General features: G+C 33.2%; 1 protein-coding gene across 1 annotated transcript in view; it reads left to right on the forward strand.

The window, feature by feature from the left end:
• The window catches only part of LOC123666428, a 74,350-nt gene that overhangs the window by 34,561 nt on the left and 13,590 nt on the right, over positions 1–26,199 (forward strand). Inside the window, exons 6-9 of the mRNA XM_045600520.1 lie at positions 3,052–3,179; positions 20,259–20,516; positions 21,964–22,201; positions 22,513–22,653. Coding sequence (XP_045456476.1) covers positions 3,052–3,179; positions 20,259–20,516; positions 21,964–22,201; positions 22,513–22,653 — 765 coding nt within the window. The remainder of the gene's footprint in view (positions 1–3,051; positions 3,180–20,258; positions 20,517–21,963; positions 22,202–22,512; positions 22,654–26,199) is intronic.

Genomic DNA, 26,199 nt, shown 5'->3' on the forward strand with positions numbered 1-26,199 from the left:
AAAATGTTATTAATACAACTAGAAATAATTCCACAAAGTGGAAGTGGATTCCACAAAAAACTTTTTTAAATAAAACTTTAACGTTAGGTTACAATTCCAGTATATTTTACAGCGAGTTCTCAATATTTCCCAATATTCTCAAACAGTACATCAATATTGATCAAAAACGTATATTTTATGAGGAAATAGTTTTAGGTCCGTTGACGAATTTCGGAACCCAGTTCGATATTACTAACGTAGGTTATTCAGACCAACGGGTTAAAATTAATTTCGTGGAGACGCAATCAATATTCCAATTTTAACGGACACTTTTAGTAAATTGGACTCTGGAACTTTCGGAAATCTGTCAGGGCGTGAACAATTTGACCTTTTAGAATTTCTGAACGTTGCGACTATTCTTACTACTTGAAGCGTACTTTATTAGTTTATGTAAATTTTAACTTTTAGGTTGTTATTTTTACATGAAAAGAATTAGTTTGAAATTTTGTAATAACTATAACGATTTGTTATTCCATGTTATTTCAAAAATGATTTATGATTAAAATAAAAGTTTTATTAAAACAACTGTAGTTGTATTTTTTGTTTTAAGTTTTATTTGTTATTTTATACAACGGTTAACTTCAAAAGAAGAATGATGATGTAATTTTTTTTATGTGTGTCACCTCATAGTTTTTTACTAAGTAGGTACTAATTTTAATGTTTTTTTTTAAATCGAAAGTCAAAATTGATTGAGATCTGTCTCGTACGTTGTATTACTGGTCGTCTACCTACATTTATTACTGGTTGATGTAATTGAAGTCAGGTTTTTTTCGTTCACAAGCAGACACTGTTATTTCATTTGCTAGCAAACAATTATATTTTATTTTTATGAGAAAATGTCAAAAATCAAGAACTAAAAATACAATACGATATGTCTTAACAACCATAATCGCAATGTCATCTATGAATTATTGTGCACCATCAAACGTGTCCCCGAACCAAAGTGACAAATCCCTGAAGTAATTTTCTAATGGAAGTCCATTGTGTGTGTTGTAGGTCACACGGTTTGAACAATTTGCAAATGTATATTTGTTATTATAGCTGTCGTCATCAAACCAATTTGTCTATTTACTAAATTAATTGTATACATATATTTAGTTCTTCTCTTATATATGAGATTAATACAAATCATTGATTTAAAAAAAAGACGAACAAGAAAGTCTCATTTTTTATGATTAGTATCTTACTTCGACTTGACATATTTGAAATTTACAGTAATTAAAAGTCAGCGTAGTGACTATGGGTAACACACATGAGTTCACACCATTTTTGGCGTGAACTTGTGGAGGCCTATGTCCAGCAGTGGACTTTAATAGGCTGAAATGATGACGATAATGATGATGAATGATGGGTAATTAAAATATTTCATATCCTTCAAAATTAAATAGAAAACCGTGTCACTACAGAACTCTCAAACTGATACAAGAACACTCATTCTGATTAAAGACATTATTTCTCGAACATAGAAAACATAGCCCTTATAATATCCACTTCTCCTTCTTCCTTGAAAGCCTTCAATCCTCTTTTTATTTGTGTTAATGTTTCTGTTTTTTAGTAATAAAAATTCATTCATTTCATTAGAAATAATTACTTCTTGATTAAGTTCTATTTTAAGTTCTATAATATAAAACATTTACCAGTTTTAAATTACTGTTCCTGTATGGTAATATTATGTGAGACATGAATTTGAATAAAATATTCAAATTTAATCTAACTTAGAGCTAATACGCCATAAGTTTTAAAACGTTCTGATAACCATCTGACCTTTAAACGTTAAGGCGTTTTGATTTTAACAGCTCACGGGGTTTTTGAGGAATGGACGGTGAATTTCAGTGATACGAATATTTTTTAAATTATAATTTACATTTTAAATTTCTGAAACATTGTTATTTGGAAGTATAAAGTTTAATTGATCTAAATGTAGGTAAGGGAATTTAATTAACTAAAAATCGTGTATTTAACCTTATGCGAAGTTTAGAATTTAAGCTTCCCATACCATTTTCGAGTTTTGCTAATTTATTTTCAACTTGTTAATTAAAAACAATTAGATGACAATGATGGTCAATGTGTCCTAACTTTTCAAAACGCTCTTAGACTGTTTGTGTGCAGTCTATAAGAGCATTTAAACACTAATAATTGTGTTTGCTCTCAAATGAAAAAAAAGACTTCAACTACATCGACAATATACAAATACAACGTAAGTAGACGAAAAAAATTAGCAAACGTCCTAGTCACCACTACGATTTTCAAAGGTTCCCCTTCGATTTCTCTGGGATGCTATCATTAGATCCTGGCTCCCTACGTACCACCGTACTGTACCACCCACGGGATATGTCCTTTTCAACGAAAAAAGAATCTTCAAAATCGGTTCATAAACCGTAATATATACAATAAAAGTTTACCGCGAACACACATAAAAAACAAAATATTTACGGTCGAATTGAGAAACCTCCTCCTTTTTTTTTTGAAATCGATTAAAAAGTCGTTGGCAACTAAGAGTCCGCATTTGTATTTTTAAGTGATAAAAAACCAACGAAAAATTTAACTGGGGTAGACACACCATGAAATGTCTTAATCAACATTTGGAGCAGATTAACTAGTAAATGTACATCTACTCTAGTTAATGTACCTCTTTAAAGATGATCATAGAGGAATAATAATGCTCTCAAGTTGTATTGTATTCCTCTGGTGAATAAGTTAGTAATAGATCCCGGGGAGGGTAGAAGATGAGGTCGGCATCGGCCTTGCTATGATCCTGATGTTACAAGCGTCCAGTCTTTGTACTAAACTTGGGATATCCTCAGTACCTCTTTACAGTAGATAGTAATGCTTTCAGTGTCGTGTTCCGGTGGTAACTAAGGTAGCTATGGATCTAGTATTGCAGGTGTCCAAAGGGCGCTTACCATCAACCGGACTGTTAACTTAATTACCACCCTAGAAGTATAAATTAAAAAAATCTTTCATTTGTAGTATGGCATTATATTATAAAAATTAATAATATTTTTGTAACAGGGAAGCGTGCCGCGAAGCTTGGGCCGGTTTGCGCTTGTCCCCGCTATTTGGCTGCATCTGCCCTAACACGCACATGAAGAAACGATGCGACCGCATCTTTGCTGTAGTGAACCACAATCCGTGTGTCGGTAAGTGGCACAACCGCTAGCTCTGTGTTTTGGTTTTGAGTGAGAAATTACGACGTATCATAAACGCGTCACTTATACCATGTTCCTATACTCGGCAAACGACACGTTTTGCCTACGTGTAGGATTTGTGTGTGTGTAATTTCGGACATATCGACGTGTTCTACATTTAACTGTTCGAGCAAAACGAACGAAGGAACGGAATTTTTTAAAGTAACTCTCTCAAACCTTAAGTAAAAATATTATAATGACGAATTAGCGCACTTCATGTAGGTATACAAATTCGATTTGTTTTTAAAAAACGATGTATATAAATTTATTACAATTAAAGTTTGTTTTCATTACTCTATTAATCTGTAGTTAAGAATACAAGTAGAATTTAAATACAGTTTTGATGCATTTTACTAGATCACGTGTGCAAATCACAATTTTGTGAAAAACACATCGTAACGTATCCAGAACGTGACCAGACGTTCCGTTTTGAACGTAGCCGTTCCGTTGTTCTCTTGTAGAACCCTGTGTCCCGAAAGATAACACCGGAGTGCAAAAATGGCGCGAATATTTTGTCATCCAGACCATACATATTATTGAGGTAGGGCTCACTAGAAGACCTTTTGCTCAAAATCTGGACCAGCCTGATTGGGGCAGTACCTCAACTTATATTTATTTATGAAGGATACAGAAAAATAACCCGGTTCCCAAGTAGTGTCATATTTCTGTGGTGAGAAAGGTAGCCAGAGCTCATAAGGAGGCAAGGGGATAGGGTCTGCAACGCGCTTGTGATGCTCCTGGTCTTACAGGAGTCCATTAGCTTTTTAGATGGTAATAATTAACCTTTCTAAATAAAGATCAATAAAAGTATTAAGTGCTTTTTTATTTTACTGTGAGTTTCCGTTGATGTAGATATGGTCACATCAGATGGTACATGTGATTAAATAGCGCTACACTTTCATCGCAAATGTTTTAAACTATGTGCAGCCGTCTGTAATAGCCGTAATACAATATGTAATAAATACATACAAACATCCTTAACACGTTAGACGCAGTTTTACGACGAAATAATTATATTTGCATCGACAAGTAATATAACGTGAGTAGACGAAAAAATAGTCAAGTGAATGCGCGTTACCAAAGATTATTAAAAAAGTAGTCATCAGATCGCAATCAAATTTTAATTTGACTAAAAGACAAGTATCAGCTTTCGATCAAAACAATAATCATCACAAAAAATATTGAGGTAACATATATTTAAAAAAATCGAAATGAGAACTTCCTCCTGTTTTGGAAGTCGGTGAAAAACAGATCGATTTCACTTTTTAAGGCTAAAAATAATTGTCACATTACGTATGCGTTATACTAGTAAGCATATCTACAGTCATTAGTAGTTTAGGTTGATTAATTCAAAAGGCCATTTTTAATATTAATTTAAGTTTAAACCACTGTTTGACATACAAATAAACCTATCATTTAACTTCGGTTTGAATATTTGTATATTCGGAAAATTTGATATTCATAATTGAAATCTACGCGAGGCAATTGCGTTAACGATCTTTCATTCATCGGTATTTTAATCTAGACTTCAAAATATGAAAAGTATCTTCAAAGTATTTCCTTTTTTTTCTTTATGAAATGAAAATGGTTAAATTAAAGAATTTCTTTTGTATTTTTGGACATAAACAAGGCAAGACAAAGCTTAATTCAATTCAACTTTTTCAAATAAATTCATACAAGTTTTTTTTTACCCCAAATGTTTATTCAAAGTCAAATACCAAACGATTTCCTTAAATTGAACGCTTAAAATTCAGCGGATGATATGGACCAGATTTAGACCTGCCACTTTAATTTCACCGTTTTCTGAGCTATCTCTGCTCTTTCATCAATAATTAATACACCTAATTTATTACCAGTCCACGTCTCGTTCAATAACCGCTAAGCAACTAATATAATAGTCAAAGCTATATAATATCGCGCCCAATAAAGGAAAATGATTCAATATACGTAGCGAAGTTTGATTCATTTCGCGTAATCCCCTCCGAGTTCTTATTGTGCGATAGGGTTGCTAGTGGCGTTATATAGTTATATTACGTGGCCATTATAAATAATAGTTGTTAAATGTGCATGTGGGTATGAATATTTTAGTTTCTTTTTTTCATTTTTATTTTAAGTGACCAGTACGAATAAAAGCATCAACTTATGTGTCAGTTTAAATAATAGTAATCTTTCTTGAAAATTATAAAAATGTTTGTATTATCCACGTCATAATTTTTAAAAATATAATGAAAAAAAGGACAATATAAGGGATTACCCGATTTTTTGTATACACATTTATGCTATATCCAATGATTACTTGGAGACAGCTGAACTGACGGAGATTATCGAAACTTTTTGCATAAGCTTTTTCTTTAGTTCGTCAAAACAATTTATCGTCTTCTTTGTATACATTTTCATATTAAACGCAGCTATTATTATTTTACAATCATTTTTTAAAATCTTTTTTTTTTTACTTAAATAATAATTTTTATTTTTAATGTGTGTTTTAAAATCATCGAAACAAAATGTATAACAAAGGAATTCCTTCCAATGAAATGGTTAAAACAATATCATCGTACGAGGGTTTTATCTCCGGTTTTTAAGTGAACTTTCGACCATACATTTAATATTTCATTTGCATGCTCGGACTCCATAGTTGATGTATCGAGCCAATTAAAATGTTTGCAATGGCGTGACACAAGAGTATTTTTCTTATATAATATGTAACTAGCATGCTCCTATTTACTTCGTGTTAAATGCCTTTAAGTGGATAAACTGCGGTATTTTAAATACAAATGTTATACTATAAATATGTAACATTCATATTATTTTTTTACATATTAGCTTTTACACTGTTTTCGTGATAATTTTTTGCTTTGTGTGTTTGTGGTTACGATTTTTTTATTTTTTAGTTAGATAAATGTTATTTTAAAGTATTTGAAAATGAATTTATTTATTATTTACTGACCTTATAGGCGTCTAGGTCAATTTTCCTATATATATATTCGTGTTATATGAAAGAAGTCAATAGGTTTAGGATGAAATAGTAAAAAACCCTTTTACTTGTCTATTCTTCGCACTCTTTCTATTTTATAAAATTTATACGGATTTAATAAAAAAGGAGAGCGTATATGCACCGATTTGAATGCAGTTGTATGACTATATACAATACTTACTCGGTAAAGAAAAAACCAATGTAATGGTCCTCCAAACAAGTCAATTTACTCGTAGCCACGGTGCTTGTTGTTTTGGTTAGATGTTATAAAAATATTTTCATAGCTAGCGTACAGGAAAATATAAAAAATATTGCACTAAAACCATAGAACCAAAATCCGCACAAAAATAAAAAACCTACTAGATTTTAATAGCTTAAAATACAAAACTTTAAAATTTTATAAAAACACATTTCGACTTTTATCGTAGTAGTTTAAATAAAAATCTTAAATTAGTTGCCATGATTAATGTTATTTTCATTTCATTATTATTCTATAATAACCGTACCTTGTTGTTTTGATAACTTGCGGTTCTGTGAATATTTCGGGATGCAAAGCCTGTAGATTTACAGATATTTTAAATATTCATGGTCAAAGGTCATCTTTTATAAGACATTGTGATTCTGTAAGCATTTGCTACTTATTACTAGTATAGGTGATATGGCTTACTTACAATTGAAAGCATGCATTCAGCCTGTATCATCCCATTGCTGGGCATAGGCCTCTTTCTCCACGTATGAGAAGGATTGGAGCTTAATCCACCACGCCGCTCCACTGTGGGTTGTTGAATGATAATTAACATTAGTGCTAATTTAACAAAATCGGTATGTTATACCAGCTGATGACGCTTTGACGCAGCTTTCACAACACTGGGTTGTTATTGTATAAGCCAAACAATACATAAAGATTTGTCGTGGTCTGGGCTTTTGTGTTTATGTATCTATCATGCGTTTTTCCGGACCCCCGACACAGAAGAAAATCATATTGGAGGCTCTTGTATCGTTTATTTATATATTTAATTACTATAAACATTACTAATCATACAAAAGCTATTTCCTAAACTAAATATTGAATAATATGAACGTAAGTCACAACCCTAAAAATGGTCTAATCCGCGCTCGAGATCTCCCAGCAACCTCGCTAAGACCTCAGTTCTGTAAATCAATCCTGACCTTTCTCCTTACAAGTAGTTTTGTCTTTTATTAAACCTACTGATACTCGTATTGCTTTGTTAATTAACGCTGATAAATATTTTATGACGAATACTAAGGGATAAGTCAAAGTACGTGGAAATTAATATAAACAACATATAATAAAGCATTTATCTTCATTGTAGGTTTTATATTAATAATTGCAATGAAAATATTTTAAAAAAGTACGTGCGTAAAAAGTACACAAGTCCGAAGTAAAACTTCTTTGGCAAACTAATTTTTAAGTCTCGTTTATATTTATACAAATCTAAAGCTTCAGATTTCCGTTCCAGCACCATCGACATAAACGTTACCGTTTCATCAAAACGTTGCCGTTTCATCCGTAAAAAATTTACCCTCATACGCCTAAAGAAATTTCACTTCAAAAAGACAAATATCTCTTCTAAAAGCACATATTCTTATTATTTTATTTCAATAAATGGAAGGCGATGAGCTTAGATGTAGATTCAGAACAAGATTTAGAGATCATTAGAACGAAACTAGAATATATACACAACATACATAACTACCATCACATCATTCCTCTAGTGTAGTGTCCACACTGGCGACTGGCGTGCGCGTGTGGACACACACTGGCGATTGCGGGTCCTGTACAAATATTCCTTTCCAGTCTTGTGGTCTGGCCTTGTGGGTCTCTCCAACGTGCCTTGGATAGCATGTTAAACTATCGGTCTCGGTTGTTATCATAGACATCTGATAACGATCGTTACTCATCGTAGGGAATATATCCGCCAACCCGCAATGTAGCAACGTGGTGGATTAAGCTCCGACCCTTCTCCTACATGGAGTAAGATGCCTATGCCCAGCATAGGGATGTTTTAGACTGAGTCGTGATCGATTGTGATACTATTAAATTTAAAAATTTAAAACAACTACACAATAATTCTATTTAATGCCGAAAAAGCTTTGCATCATTTTAGAAAATGCTGAAACTCTTAAAACTATTAGATATCCAACATAGCTGAGGACAATAAAAATCTTAGTTTAAACTACTTGGTTTAAAAAAACTGTTTCAAAATTCCTCCATCCACTTGAGAACTACGATGCTATAAACACACACACAGACATTGATGTCAAACTTATAACACCCCTCTTTTTGCATCGGAGCTAAAAATTGTGATGCTATATTCTGAAAAAGGTTGAACAAAGAAGAAAAAAAATCAGATCTACGAGAACATGTACACTAGCTTATATTAAAATAGTGAGGTGGATTAAGCTTTATTATTTTACTTTCTTGAAGAAAAGACTTAGCTTGATATTTATTAAACACATAATACTTTAACATATATCTTTATTTAGTTACGTATATTTAGTTTTTTTTTTTTTTTTTCGACACCACAAAATATCGTCAGTTATTTTGTAGGTTAAGAGCCGTCGAGGTGAAGTTTATGGCGAGATTTAAGACGTGTAACAAAACTGAATTAATAAATAATTTTTATGTTAAACGAAAAAAATGATTGACTTCAAAATACTATTAAATACTGTAACGCGCTCTTAGTGTGTATAAACTTAGAAATTAATTTATTAATTATAATACTTGTATCGAGTTTAAAAATAATAATAATAAATGCATAAGTTCAATAAACTTTAAGATCATCAAATTTTATCACTATATTTCTATAGGATAATTGTTCTATTTATTCTTGGGTAATTTTTTTTATCTCCCCACATTCCCACCACCGATTTTGAATAAATTTAATTTTATAGGTCTCCTGGTTTCGATATTTAAAAAAATAACAGACGTAAAACCTTCATATTTAAAATATTTTTCAATTTTCAACAATAAAAAGCTTACAATACTGTACATGAGGTCATTATAATATTATTGTAGAATACACATAATATACAAGTATGAAACAGTCCCCTAACATTCTATATTGCTGCATATTAATTCAATTTTCTGAAAAGATTTTTGTCTGGATTTCTTAAAGCATATTAATTACAAAGTAAGAAATAAAACTGTAATCGTTTCAAAGTGAATTTTGCATTTTAAAATAAGCCTGAATACAGATTTATCGCGAGCTTGCCGTCTAGCTGGATTTAACCGTGTCGCAAAGTGTCTTGATTCACCACTTTGTAGGTTAAGAGCCTCGAGGTAAACTTGGACGAAAGCTAAATTTGATTTAGATAAAAATATATTGAAGCGATATTTTAAGCCATTGTAATAAATAAAAAGTCATATATCTTTTTGAGGCACAGCAGGAAACATCTTGTTCAAAACTTGGGGCATCCCGACTGGGGAAATACGTCACCCTTACAGAAGCTAAAAAAAACTACTTTCAAGTATTGTTGTTATTGTAATGAATAAAGAAACTCGAGCTTCTGCTACTGTAAGCTACGGTATCCGCTAACCATCAGACGGACCAAACGCTTGTTTGCTACCTTTGTGGTAAAACATACCTTTGATAACAAACGGCAAGTTAGTCTTGAACTGTATCTCTGGTGTAGCTTTTTTTATAGAAGAGGGGGCAAACGGACAGTTGACTCACCTGATGGTAAGTGAAAATAACATTCACAGACACCCGCTACATCAGAGGATTTTTAGACATCAAAGAGGAATATTTTTTTTTTTTGAAGGTCCCTAGCTTATTAGCGATCGATTTTTGACACAATATGAATGGGGCTTACGTCAAAATTCTATTTCTAGTAAGCAAATTCAGAGATAAAATAAATATATTCAAATATTAAACTGGCTGTTAATGTTAACAGTAAATAAACGTTTCACTCGTTTGGTTTATAAAAGCTAACGACGCGTTTCCGTATGTAACAAATATCTGGTCTAATTGTGTTTGTATCATCATCATCATTTCATCATCACTTCAGCCTATCGCAGTCCACTGCTGGACATAGGACTTCACAAGTTCGCGCCAAAAATGGTGTGACTCATGTGTGTTGCCCATAGGTGGCACGCTGGGCGGGCGGATTGGTGACTGCAGGGCTGGCTTTGTCGCACCGAAGACGCTGCTGCCCGTCTTTGACCCGTGTATTTCAAGGCCAGCAGTTGGATTATGATGATCAGATGGTTATCCTTCCATCGGTCGGCTTTTTAAGTTCCAAAATGGTAGTGGAACTATGTTACCCCTTAGTCGCCTCTTACGACAGCCACAGGAAGACAGGGGGTGGCTATATTCTTTACTGCCGTAGCCACACAACTTGTATGTCGGTTGTTTTTTCGGAACTTGGCACAGTATTCATATACTGCTGGAAACTAAGTCTAAGACGTTTATGTATTTATTTTTAATTGCTTTTGTATAATAGTATTCAGATGGTTAATTTTTTGATAGACTGATAAATTTTGATTAACTTTTAGAATTACTCTTGAGGCATTTTTTATAAAAACTAAAACAGTAAAAAATATGATATTATACAAAACATTCTGCTACCGAAACATATTTCAAATGAAATGCTATTTTTAATTGATTACATCTTTTAATAATTTACTTTGTACAAAAAAAAAATTGACGCGTTAATTTCATACGCCGATAAGAGATTGTGAGTAGTTAACTTTACAATTTACAAGACTATTAACGCAAGGTTTAAAACAACTGTTATAAAATAATTAAAATTAGGAAGTTTATTTCTTTGTATATTTTTAAACAATCACGCAAAGAAGCTTGTATATATATAGTATATATTATATATAAGCTTTTTTAGATATATTTACCTAGGCGAAATAAAGAATAATTAAAATCATTTTAAGAGTTAAATGTATTATGAATGTCATTTAACAAAGAGTAATATTTTACTCATCGATCTGCGAGCATTTAGCAAATAAACAAAAAGTTGCTTTTATTTCTGATTGGGTTAAGTTTTTTTACGTTTACATGACAATGTTTTGAATGATGTTATGAAAATGATAAAAATGTAATTTATTTATATGTATACATCTTTGCTTTATTTTATGAATTTTTTAAAGGCATGAAAGTTCACGTTTAATCGTCTAAGTGAGACTGGAAAAAATTACCAACCGAATTTTTTATACTGATATTATCTAGAAAAACAAAAGTGATGACATATGACACTTTAATAAATTAGTTTTTATTGATAAATATTAAGAGATTCGATCTAGGCACGACCTTCACCCGTTTAATGGGTAACAATTATTTTATATTTTAGTTTAAATCGCGAACTGTTGGCTAAAAAACAAGCATTTCCTCAATTTAAATATTCATTCAAAAGAAATTAAATAAACAATAGAAATCTTTCATCCCGTTTAAATTCCATAAACCTGTCTGTAGCGTTGAAATTATTTTCATACATCAGAGGCATTTTCTTGATATCTTCCATGTTAAACGTAAACAGAAGGATTTTGGGATCAACTGACTTAACGAACGTAATTTAAATCTGTCCGTTTAGAATCTTCGTATCACACAATATGTGTATATTATATAAAGTGACATACAATATATTATTAAACTGGCGTCGTTCCATTTAACTGCAATATCTATACTAACCTAACACTAATAAAAAATAGTAAAATTGATTATCAAATTATTATTTATACTAATATTATAAAGAGGTAAAGTTTATAACTTTGTTTGTATGTACGGGGTAATCTTCGCAAATACTGATCCGATCATGAAAACACTTTCACTAACAGAAAGCTACACTATTCAGGAGTGATATAGACTTATTTTATTGTTATTGAACAAAAAATTAATTGAAAAATAATAGTATATAAATAATAATAAATAAATAAATATCATATAACATACACACACGGTCGTCTGTTCGTATGATAAGAAACTTAATGCTTGTGTTACAGGTAACAGCTGTTTAAACTGTTTACTGTCAACTGTTATAACTATATATATATATATATATATATATATATATATATATATATATATATAGTAGTTATATATATATACACACATAGAAATAATACATATATAAATATATAAATACAAATATTATATAACACCCAGAATCAGGCGGGAATCGAACCCGCAACCCACGGCACAGAAAGCAGGGCGGAAAGACTACAAACTGCGCCAACGGACTGACAGGGAGATGAAAACTTTATATTTGCATCACAAAAATAATTAACGCCCAACGAAGTGAGCACGGGTCGGCTAGTTATTCATAACGTTACCATCTTGTATTGTGCGTTATTGTCGTGATTTTACAGTTGAATCGGTTATTAAAAGCCAATTTTTAACCGACTTCCAAAAAATTGAGTAATTTTTGATAACGCGTAGTTACTTGACTATTTTTTCGTCGATCTACGTTGTATTACTCGTCGATGTAATTGAAGTCGGTTTTTTTTCGTTTGCGAGCAAACACAATTATCCCATGTCTTCTTAACATTTGTTTTTCAAATTTGTCGATTTGAAAATTACGTAATAATGTGCTGTGCCTACGAGTGCTTCTTTTTTTTTCAAATATAATTTCGACTATGGTATGCCTTCATGTATTATCAGTACCAGTATATAGCTCTAAACGGAAGGATGCCAGTTTAATAAAACGTTATTGTAACAGAATAATTTTATAGACAATACTTAAATACACACATATACATTATCAATTCTGACGTCTAGTAAAACTCGAATAAGTTTATGTGGCGTCTTACTGATATTTAATTTGTATTCTTTCTTTTATGTATCTTAATAAATAAATAATATATTTATAAATAATTATAATTTGTGATTGAAGATCTCGTTAAGCAAGGTTCAAGTACCGGTACTCGTGGAACTGTGACTTTTATATTTGGAGCATGACGATGGTATTTGACATTGAACCATATTTTGTATATACAAAATATTTTACATTTTTTATCGACACTGACAAAGAAATACTGAAATAATAAAATAGGTTATATATCATAAATATTTACAATTACTTTAGCCTAGACATAAGAACTTCTATTTTAAGAAGAATAACTGTGAAGTTTCTTGCTGATTCTTGTCTGCAAAATCTACTTTCGGAATCGGTGTAACTTCACTTTCACTTCACTTCACTTTAGCCTATCGCAGTTCACTGCTGGATATAGGCCTCCCCAAGTTCGTGCCAAACATCCCGGTTTTCCCCTCATCCAGCTTGCACCGGCAATCTTACGTAGATTGTCGGTCCAGCGGGCCGGAAGACGTCCCACACTGCATTTGCCAACACGCGCTCTCTACTCCGTCACACGTATGCTCCAGCGGCTATCGGTCCTGCGACACAGATGACTAACCCACTGGCTACTTCAACTTGCTAATTCTGTGGGCTATGTCGGGTACTTTTGTTCTCTCACGGATAGGTTCATTTCTGATCGTATCTTTGACAGAAACCCCAAGTCCTCGAATAAGGTAATTTTTAATTTCGATTTTATTACTATTACAGCTATGTATAATTTAAACATAAAATGTGAGAAAAAGACTTGTATTCTATTGTAAAAAGCCTCAATTCGCATCAATAGCAACAAAGTACAAAACTCATCACCATCACATCATCACAGCAGCCTTTCGCAGTCCACTACTGGACATAGTCCTCAAGAAGTTCACACCAAAACTGGCGTGAACTCATGTGTTTTGCCCATAGTCACCACGCTGGGCAGGCGGGTTGGTGACCGACAAAAAAGTGGTGAGGTACAAAAAGTATTAGAACAAAACTAAAAATTAATTAACGGACTTAACATTTACCGTGTGAGTCTTCACAAGATGTTTAATCCTATACTAATTTACTTTCTTTCAAGCTGTCGCACACAGGCATCAGTCCCTTGCCCGGAGGTAGTCATAAAGCTTTGAAAGGTAACATTTGAAGAGGATCCCGGCAATAACAAAGTTTTAATAAAACATTAATTACAATAATACAATATTGTTCAGACGACAAAGGTATTTGTGTTTTAGGCACAAGCACTTTTGAACTTTGTTTTGTGTATATTAAATAGAGTTTAATTATTTTTTATGTAAGACTAGCTGTGCCCGCGACTTCGTCCGCGTCAAATTTAACCAAATATTGTTCAGTTCGCAGATTTATAAAACATATAAAAAAAAAATCTAAAATAAAAGTAGCTTAAATTAATCCTTATTAGCTAGCTTAGCTATCTGCCACTGAAAGTCCCGTCAAAATCGGTCCAGCCGTTTCAGAAATTAGCCGGAACAAACAGACGAATATGCAGACAGACATACAGACTATCTAGCGTGTATAAATACTTATGAATTGTGTTAAAAGCGGTTATTTTAATACTACAAACAGACACTCCAATTTTATTTATTTGTATAGACTAGCTCTTCCTCGCCGTTTCACCCTCGTAATATCCGACTACGCATGAATATTGGGCTAAAAAGTAACCTAAGTTTTATCAGCAGCAGTCCGACTGGGGTAGTATCTCGACCGTACAGAAGATCACAGCTAAATAATACTGTTTTCAAGCAGTGTTGTGTTCCTGATGGTGAATAAGGTGACCAGAGCTTCTGGGGGGAATTTGGGATAGGGTCGGAAATGCGCTTACAATACTTCTGGTGTTGTATACGTCTATAAGCTACGGTAATCGCTTACCTGTTTGTCGACTTAATTATATATAAAAAAATACTTACAAACATCTTAAAAACTTTCAAATTTATAGCATTAGTAAGGCTAAAGAGATGTCAACTTTAGCACGTCTACTATTATAATTGAGTCATAATGAAGAATTTATGGATTCATTGTACTTCTCTGACTGTAATGTGTATCACGATTGGTGAATAAATAGCATTAAAAAATTTTGAAAACGTCCAATTTTAATTCATTATTAAATTTATACTCAGCATCCTTTTAGGTTTTTTGGGTTGTTTATAATCTTTTAATTAGTAATACGGAAGCAAATTCTGTAGTTATATAATAACGATAAACTTGTATGCGTGCATAGAAAAGAGCAATTTCAGTTACGACACTTACATGATACCTTTTTTTGTTTCAACCCACTCCAATTACTGTGTGATAAATATTTTGTAACTCACTGAAATGATTACAGTAATAAATATAACGCATGAAATGTTTCGGTATTTTCAATATTAAAGAGGAAAATATTTATTTTGTATGTCAACAAAATATTATTTGAAGTGTGTGCTAATATTATGAAGCGGAATAATTTAATTGTTTGTTGTTATATGGAATTAATTCTATGTACTTTAATGTCTAAAACAATAATAAAAAACCATTACTTTTTCATTTTATTATAGGGTGTAAAACATCAAGCTATCATTACGAGTACATATAAAATGTAAGCAAAAACTTTGCTGTAAAAGAGCGTGTCATTTCATTTGTATACTTGATTTCTTTCACCTGCGTTGATTTGAGGGGAAAAAACGTACTAAAATATAATCGCCGCTTGGAGTGGATATTTGTGTTTATACAAATATTTATTTCCGGTCTGGTTCTTAGCCCTTGTTGGTCTCTCCACCGTGCCTCGGAGAACACGTTAAACTGTCGCTCTCGGTTGCTATCCTGTACACCTGATAGCGATCGTTACTCATAATAGGGAATATATCCACCAACCCAGATTGGAGCAGCGTGGAGGATTAAGCTCTGATCATTCTCATGAAAAGAGGCCCATGCCCAGCAGTCTGATATTGGGAGATGCAGCGAAAAAAAAGCGATTTAATATGAAGAGTTGATCTCGCTATGAATTTATTGTATGTTTACATGAAACTATTAAGTAACTAAATCAAAACATATAATTCCTATTCATTTCATACCACCAACAAAGGTCAGCATTCTTTTGCCCTACCAATAACATCAATCGAATAATAATTTAGAAGTCAAGAACCGATACAGTAAAGAAACAAAAGAAAGGAAATCTATTCAACTTTCCTCGCCCTTTGTATCGAGGGCTCTTTGTGGGTTCTATGGAACCTTTTTGAAGAAATCTTTTTCGCCTTCGACACTTTTCTTTCGTTCACGATTTTCACGATTGTGTCGACGGTGTTTTGAAACGAAATTTCATTGACAACTGTAAATCGTTACTAAATAATTTCTTTGATGGTTTGTGATTTGTTTTTATTTTAAATAAATATCTTCAATTGCCTCAATGTTTGTTTTAATGTTTTAATGGTAAATATCTAGGTATGTTTAGTAGTAACAGTACTAAACGTAAATTAAATTGATTTTGAGTGAATTTTATACAGATACCTAATGAATGAACGATGTGAATTTATCCTTTAGCGTAAATCTTTAAGTTTTTTTTAAATATGAAATACCGTCAATTAATTATTAGAAAATATTGTATTTTGTACCAAAAATCTCTTTTAATCAAATACTAGTCAAATCTTTGACCTTAAACAATAAAATGTTAACCATCCATAAGTGACGACTTTGTCAGAGTAAAAATAAATTAAGGCAACTTTTGATCGTTACGTTATGTATATTTTTATTAAGAAAATATATTTTAATTGTCAATATGATTAAAAAGCAAAAAAAGTTATCGCAGCGTACGTAGTTTTACCGACTGTAAAAAAGTAATGAAGTGCATTAAGCCCTAAAACATGAAACAGACGACCTATTAATTTCAGCAATATGAACTTTAAAAAAAAAACATGAAACACAAATATCAAATTCTCAAAAATGTATACGTTATATATAACCATTTAATTTCCACGTCCGAAACAATACCGTGGAAACTACAAGTACTACAACATACGTAGTAGTAAACAGACCCGAGCGAGTCTACACTAGTTTTAACAAAGCTATAGAGAACATTGGGCGTACAATGAATTTCGTTCGGGTCGCTTTCGGTCGTGGGAAATATACAACTGTACAAAGTTCCCTAACTTACAAGCGAAAAATATCGCAGCCGTTGAAAAATACCTTTTTAAATGTTGCCCTCGCGCGAAAAATACCGGTTATTTCTCATCTACCGTCAATTAAAATGGAGATGAAACTCATCGATTTTATAAATTAAAGTAATCGATGTTCTTATTTAGTATCGAAACTTTTAATAATAATCAATTTGGGTTATACTAGATGACGACTGCGGCATCAATCGCTTTTTAACCGACTTCCAAAAAAGAAGAAGGTTCTCAATTCGACTGGTTATTTTTTTTGTATGTTACTTCAGAACTTTTGACTAGGTGGAGCGATTTCGAGAAATTTTCTTTTGATCGAAAGGTGGTATGTGTCATTTAGTCCCATTTAAATTTATTTGAAATCTAACAACTACTTTTCGAGTTATATCTGATAATGCGTTTTTACTTGACGCTTTTTTCGTCGACCTACGTTGTATTGTACCGCATAACTTTCTACTGGATATACCGATTTGGATAATTCTTTTTTCATTAGAAAGGGAATATCCCTAGCTTAGTACCATGATAAGGAAACCAGGATCTGATTATGGTATCCTAGAGAAATCGAGGGAAACTCTCGAAAATCCGCAATAACTTTTTACTGGGTGTACCGATTTTGATAATTTTTAATTTAATCGAAAGCTGGTGTTTATCATGTGGTCACATATTTATCGAGATCTGATAACTACTGTTTGAGTAATCTTTGATAATGCGTAGTTACTTGACTATTTTTTTCAAGACAAACAAAAGAGTATAATATGCGAGAGTGTGTCAAATACATAGTAGGATGTGTAATGTTTTTTTCATTGATTTAATGTATTTTTATGTGCACTCGTGCACATTCTGCACTCGTTATCGATACAAACTATAAGTGTGTGAAATATCATATACCTCCGTCGGCGCAGTTTTCGTTAAAAGGGGTACAAAGTTTTTGCTTCACGTATTTAATATATAGAAGATAATAGTCAGGACTACCGCTAGTGAGTTTATTTATTATAAATAAATGTTGTATTACAACATATTCGGTACAAAACGATTATATCTCGATATATTTCTTTTATACCAGAATTTTAATGATATGCTTCTATTATCACCTATCCTCTGAATTATTGTTAACAGTTAAAAGTATTACCGATGATCGTGTTATATATTTCTCACTCAAAACCTAGTAAAAATGTGTCGAATGTATTATTTAACTTTAAGTGTTAACACTTAGGAACATACGTAACATAATGTACACAAAAAAAAAATGATAATATGTATGATAAAAAACCCTAAAATGAACTGTGCCTTGCGGGTCATATACAAACACTTAGTCGATTCGTTATTATTTTGACTTTATCCATTAATCAAACACTATTTTAACCGAACTCATAGTGTAAAAAGGTCAGCTAAGAAGATAAAAAGAATAAAACAAATTTAAACACGTCACCTCAAACGCTTAAAGAGTTATAGACTCGTTCAAATAGTCGTCAAAGTGTTCAGTTAGTTATGTTTCGTAACCTTTTTATTTTTCATGTTCCTTTCTTATACGTGCCTATTTTATTTGTACACCGATTAGATGCATAGGCCTTAGGATCAATTAGATCACTACTTAACCACACAAGGCTGTATACCTTTGTTTCACGGACACGAAGCTTCTTTTTAGTGTACTCCTGACCTCACACATCGTACAAGTGCCCGCAGTTACCTGAACTCTTGGCTTCACACCTTCGGCCTTCGGTGAATGGTCTGCGACTGCTACTGATAGAGCATAATTGGCGGCGAAAAATACCCTAATTCTCACGTCTGTTCCGTCTTCAAAGGAATACTCTTAAGGGACTCTAACATTTCAAACAAATCAACACTGACACCCAATATACTGTTCGTTTTATTCAGCTGTTGTCATTTTCGACTTCAATAGTCATAATTACCGACTTACCTATGCCTATATTAAAAGTCCGTTAAGTGTGTTCCACTTTCGCGGCTCGGCAAGGGGGCGGTTAGTGGTTTTTGGTAACGTGGTTGTGGGGCAGCGGCGGCGTGGGGCGAATGTCCGCCGGCGGTCCGAGCGCTGTTCGAGCCGCAACGGCCCGCGGCTCGCGCTCCCCCCCTCACGCGGTACGCGGCTCCCGATGGCACAATCCTGCTGCTCACCGAGAACGGGACCAGGCTGATGACTCGCGCTGCCGCCGCAAGTCTTCTCCGCGCCGCCCTCCTCTCCCCGCGTCCCCCTCGGCCCCGCCATGGTGAGCCGCCGCCGCACCTCTCTCTATGTGTCTATCGGATTCCGTCGCCTATCGCACTGCACGCTTCGCTAAGCTTCGTAAGGTAGGAGCGTACTCTAGATGACAACGAAAATAAATATAAGGCTTTGAAGCGATCAACGTTATTAGTTGATTATTCATAGTAATTTTATAAAACACTAGATAAGATAGATTTAATGATACATTAGGTGGAATTTAGTGCCCATGGTATGTTCGATGAAAATAGTGTCATTTTACACTAAAACGCATTAAATATAATGTTTAAATTGTTTGAAATATAACATTACGTTCATAAATTAACCGACATAAATAAATAAAATCATCATCCATTTCTAGTTTTCATTTATCGAAATAATAAATTCGCTCCTACTTTATGCCCGCATGCTTTTAAATCTGCTAATATCCTTTATTCCTTAATTTTAAACCAGTCTAGACTTTCAACGGATGAAAATTCGGCCAATTAATCTTGCTAACGCGTCCGCTTTGAAAGTCTAAAATGGATTTCCTCTCTTAATTCGAGCATGATTGCATGTTTTCTCTCTGCATCTACTATTTCTACGATCTCTATGGTTACTGCGCGGCATAGACTTTGCTTTGATGATAATCGTTCAACAAATGTACCAGTCAGGAAGGCTTGCTATTATATTATCAGAAACAAACTCGAAATTTTAATTCGCAATTTTACTTTTTGCAAGTTATTTGTCGTAATTTTGTTGATATCGTTGTTTTTTGTCGTTTTTTAACTTATTAGGATTTATTTTTATTGTAAGCAACCGGCCCTGCGCGATCGCTCAGCCGAGCGTTGCGCTTCGGCCCGGTAGTCGGTTCCCACAGCTAAGCGATACGGATGCAATTCCAGTAAAACTGACGTCCGACGGACGCATCGCGAATCGGAACGCAACGGGAGTGTCTTCATGGATTGGCGGTATGTCGATAACGCAGGACGGCAACCTAATAGCTCCGGATAAAATAATGACGCACGTCCACCGTTACTCGAGCCCCCACTACAAACCACACGGGCACCATTACCATCGCTGGAATCACGAACCAGGGGGGAGTGAAGATCCGCTGTACGCGACCAAGACCGTCTACGGACCGGGATACATTGATGAGAACCGTACGTATACGCTCACTAATCTCTAGTCAGACATTAGCAAAAGGTTATTGTTCATACAATCAAGAGATTAGTACAAAATATAACGATTAACTATGCTACGAATAGGTACACTATAAACAGACAACCTAACCATAGATATCGTATTGACACTTCAGCTTCGACATTGTACATTTCTAGAGGTCCCCGTACAATATCATTGTGTACACGGTGGTACCATTTTCATAGCACATCCCGTGAGTCCACATTTCATTCATCCCCCTTCGTTTATCTCATTAAGACCCCGTTAAAACACTAGTAGACCTTTCATAACAAGTTTTAGTCTAGTAGATAATAAAACGCAGACGGGTGATATTAAAACCAGGAATAATACGAGTAAAGCTTTATGTAGAGAAAACACTTAGAGAGGTTTAATTTAGAGCTTTAGAAATCTTAAAATCTGCTTTCATCTTCATGGTCCACCGTAAGATAGAAGAATTAGTTGAAAAGGTGCGATTTACAAAAGGCGCTTAAACGCGTAAATCTCCGAGAAGCTTTGCAATTTAAGCTAAAAATTTAAAGATTTATCGGCCATGATTTGTTGGATACCACCGTCGGATTACGCGAGATCTTTATTGAAATCTTGCTTTACGGTAAGTCAATACTGAACACCAGATCCTCTGCTCGTAAACTAAACGTGTAAGTGAGATTTGCAATGTTTTAAACGACTAACGTTTATCTTAAGCATGTAATATTTTTAATATCACTTGATACTTGAACAGTTTGTATGTATCGTACCACTCATCCGTAATCCTATGAATTTAAAAAAATCAGTTTAGTATTTTCCATCACGTAATATTTTCACATTATATACATATATCTTTTTTTATTACACTGTAATTTATACTTTTCCTCTTAAGCATGAGTATATAACAGTATTTATCCCACTATCTTGTATTTTATTTTCATCAAAGTACCTATATTTTAGTTCAACTTTATCGTTGAAGTTCACCTTTTTATTTTATTTTGGTTTCCATAACATTTTTATTATTATTTCAATTATTCCTATAAATGTGTATCTAATTATGGAATTTAAACTAATATAAAAATACTATTTATTAACACTTAACAATAATATATACTACATAAACTAACATAAAATATAAATAACAGGTATAGGTGTACCAGGATAAAAAATATCCAAACATTGTATTTTTGATACCAATTTAAACCAAATATTTTCATTTGTATTATAAAAATTACGACTAATAAAACGAACATATTTTAGTGATACTCATTACAAGTCTTATTGTAATGATTATTTCATTAAAAAAAACTTGAAATAAAACGTTAAATAAGTGTACATTTGTTAATTTCTCATACACACTTGATAATAATCATCTATGAACCGATATAGACCTAACATTTATACCATTATAACAACACACTAAAACAAAAAACCGACCAACAGAGAGAATTGCCAAAGAGAACGGTAAACCAGGTGATGATAAGGTGGCGCTCCAATCGACTTGTCACGTGGCGCTCGACACTTGCATCAAGGACAGCGAGTGTGTCACGTCTCTAACGCCAGTTCTGCAAAAGTGCCACGCAACTGACTGCGACCGGGAGGGATGCATGGCTGCGTTACGTGGCTTTTACAGAAAACCAGAGGTCAAGTGGAATACGGAGATAGCTTTTTGTCTCTGCAAGTGAGTAATATAAAAAACATTTTAAGCATAAGAAAATAATTAACTTTTCTAGAGTATTTTATATTTTAGGAGGATTAAAAAATATTTTTTAGAAAAAAAATGTCTTACAAGAAACAAGAGGGTAAGAAAAACTAAATTCAAAGAGCTCAGAACTAGATGATGTTCTGTTATAAACACAACTAAATCCTCAACAACAAAGATCAACAACTGTCATAAAAACTGCAAATCGTTAAACCAGAAAATGTAATAACGGAATCAGTCAAGAGCATTTAACTAAAGCTATCCCATTTACTTCCAAATAATGGTTACAGGAAAACCGACAACAAAGAGGATTCATGCATGAATGCTCAAGAGAGGCTGCACCCGTCCTGCGCTCAAAGACCACCGGTTGGTTCTCCCCTTCCCGCCTGCCATACCCTGGCGCACGCTTGCCGAGAAGACCCTGAATGCAGGTATGTATTGTAAACTTACTACATAAAATGTTGCCTGTTATTTATTTATTATTATTTTCTAAAAAACAGGTTTTTAAATCACTTAACCCTTGCAAACTTGTTTGTACTTTAACTAAACTTACCATTTTAAGTCCTTAAATCAGACAATCTTTTTGTAGTCATTAAAATTTAATTATATTATTTAATTTAAATTTCGGTAGATATAACTAATGACTGGAAGATTGCTTAAAAATGTTTTTTTTTTTTGTTTTACAATTAACTACAATTTATTATTTATTTATTATATTTATTAATTACAATTTGTGTGTGAAAAAAATAACTATTAATTTCTTTAATTCAATCACAAACGTAAAATTGTTGACTCCAAAACAAATTAAAAAATATCTTTCAGTCGAACCGAGCACCCATTCAAATAACGTGTTCCAAGCTTGGTGCTCTCTTAGTTACTCTTAGCTTATCGAATAAATATCGCCGAGAGCAAAATCGAAAGAGCCTAAATTGAATGAAAGCGATTGAAACGAATGACCGAGTGCACTGAAATTGTAAATATCGCTCACGAGGGTTGAAATAATAAGCCACTATAGCCAATTACTCTGTCTGGACCGTTTGTGTCATTGAAACTTTTATTTCGCTTTTCAAATGTAATAAAGTAATCCCCTTTTATATATAAAACCGATGAAAGGGATGAACGAGATAATATCTTCAAAGTACGAACTTTAGTTGCTTCATATAAGTCACGTTTTGTATGATACTTTAAGTGTTCTCGATAAGTTTTGTTTTGTTCCTTTTTGTGTGTGTGTCTTATTGTATATGGAGACTTATAACTTTGAGACGTGTTTTATTACTGGGTCAGTGGTAAATTCTGGATTTATTTGTCTAACAAGACGTCCCTCGCGGATCCATTTGTGCTAGTTTTCAATAATAATAAAATTAATGATTATATACAAATATTTGACCTCCTGTAATATGTAGCATGAATCTATATAGCCTTTGACCTTTTTTAAATAAGCATATAATGATATTACTGGCTGATTTTCAGTCATTTCCATATTCAAATAAAGAAATATTTTAATTTTCATTGAACTAAACTAAACTGAAAGAGCCAGTATACGCCTCTCTGCTGAAAAAAATCGTTCTCTTCTTTTTTATAATAGAAATATATATTATAAATAGAAACAGAATATAGCCTAAATATTTAGAAAGCCTGCTGGCTTTAATATGATTTTTCACTTAATAAGTTCTACGTAAACATACTCAACTACCTCTACAATAAAGAACAGTGGTATTTGCGATGTGACAAATCGAACGAAATAGCCATAATAACGGGAATTCATCACGTTCTGATCAATTAGTGTGCGAGTTTCCGCAGTCCACTGCAATTATCTGTTGCGGGATAGGAATAAACTTGTAAATGTATATATGTCCCTAATTTATTGTACTTGCACTATTTACATGAGAGAGAATAAAAATGCTTTTAAAATCTATATATACGTACCATCAAAAATATCTAGGAAATCAATACACACTTAAAAAAAAGTGTCTGAAATCTATGCACGCCTAAACTGATTAAAATTTAACAATTCGATGTACTGTTCGTCATTGTAAAAGATCATCATGTCACAATGTTAGTTAACATACTCCACCGAAACTGCTGGACCGATTTTTATGAAATTTTACTAAGAATCAGCCAACATCTATTTTTCACACCCCTAACTTATATGGGGGGGGGGGGATTAAGGGGTAATAACATATACGGCAAAACAACGTTTGAGGGGTCAGCTAGTGATATTATATTGTTTACGAAAAAAAACGAAGCGTTGACGCAACGGTCACAGCACTTGTTTGTGGCTGTTACGCTGGCGGTTGCGGGTTTGATCCCTGTACATTACAAACATATGTATTGGCTATATGAATGTTTGCCATAGTCTGCGTGTTTGTGCAGTCCTTGTGGGTCTCCCTAGCGTGCCTACGATACGAGAGTACGTTAAGCCGTCGATCCTGATTGTTATCATGTACACCAGATAGCGATCGTTACTCATAGTAGGGTATATTCCACCAACCTGTATTGGAGCAGTGTGGTAGATTAAGCTCTGATCCTTCTACATGGAGAAAGAGGCCTATGCCCAGCAGTGGGATATTACAGGCTGAAGCGTCTCTGTCTACGAAAAAAAAAAGAAGCGGTACGAAGTAATAAAAAAATAAAATGATATATCTAATACGCCCTGAAACCAATTTAAAATTTAAATTCAAAATTCACTCATTAAAATCGATTTGTAATTCAAAACTTTCACAGAGCAGATAAAATTAAGTGTTAAGTGAAAGCAAATATGAAACGGCCTTGTTTTTCGTCGTTACTACGAACCCTGTTTACGAAAGCTCAATTAGCAATGGCAATATTTATTTACATCCAATAATGAAGCCTATACGTTTATAATGAAGTGCCAATTCGAATGAAACAATCCACAACTAATGAACATATCGCACCTTCGGCGCAACAATGTCACAACAGCTCATTTCTTAATTTTACAGGAGGGACTTTTAATTTTCTTTTTCGCGTTTATTTCCTCATTTCTGGATTAATGTTTATGGTAGGTTTGAAATCTTTATAAAATGAATAGTTTACTTTCTTTGCTATAGTTAAAAAATCTTATATTGAATTATCAAAAAGTCCTAATAACAGACACAACAAAAAAAGTGTCCCGAATTGTGACTTTGTTGCACCGAAGGTGCGATATGTAAATTAAATAATTATAGTAAGGCTGACTAATATGAAATTTATAGTACGCGCTTTAACGCGGGTAATAGATTTTGAATTAACGATACTATTCATAATAATATTTACAAGCTTTTAAGTTAACTTAAAAAATTTCATTTTTACTCAAGTTCACCTGATAGTAGCGACATAAGATACTAGATCGTTCAATAAGTCCCGAGACTAACCTGGAAATGGCGCATATATTAAAAACTCTTTTGATTTTCAAAAAGTACTGGCTATCAATACAAGAATATGTGTCAAATTTTTAAAAATGGTACAAAAAAATTATTGATTTTGAAACATTTAAGTGACGCTACGGTTGTTATTTCGATACAATGGAAAAAAAACGAGTTTCGCATGTTGATAAAACATTGTTTTTTAATGGGAAAAAATGCCGTTGAAGCACAGCAATGGCTTATAAAATGTTATGCACGATCAGCTCCCTCTAAAGCAACCATTTGTCGGTGGTATGCCGACTTCAAACGCGGTCGCATGGACACCAATGATGGGGAACGCTCAGGTCGTCCAAATGAAGCAGTGACTCAACAAAATATTAACCTAGTCCTCAAAATCGTATTGGAAGATCGGAAGGTAAAAGTGCGAGAGATAGCCGAGATAGTGAAGATTTCAGCTGGTAGTGTTTTCACTATTTTACATAAAAATTTGCCCATGAAAAAGCTTTTTTCTAAGTGGGTGCCGCGTTTGCTTACAACTAATCAAAAGGAACAACGTATCAATGATTCAGAGCGATGTTTGGCGCTGATGAATCATAATAAAAAGGATTTTTTACG

Source organism: Melitaea cinxia, chromosome 26 (genome assembly GCF_905220565.1).
Source record: "Melitaea cinxia chromosome 26, ilMelCinx1.1, whole genome shotgun sequence".
NCBI classification, from domain to species: domain Eukaryota; kingdom Metazoa; phylum Arthropoda; class Insecta; order Lepidoptera; family Nymphalidae; genus Melitaea; species Melitaea cinxia.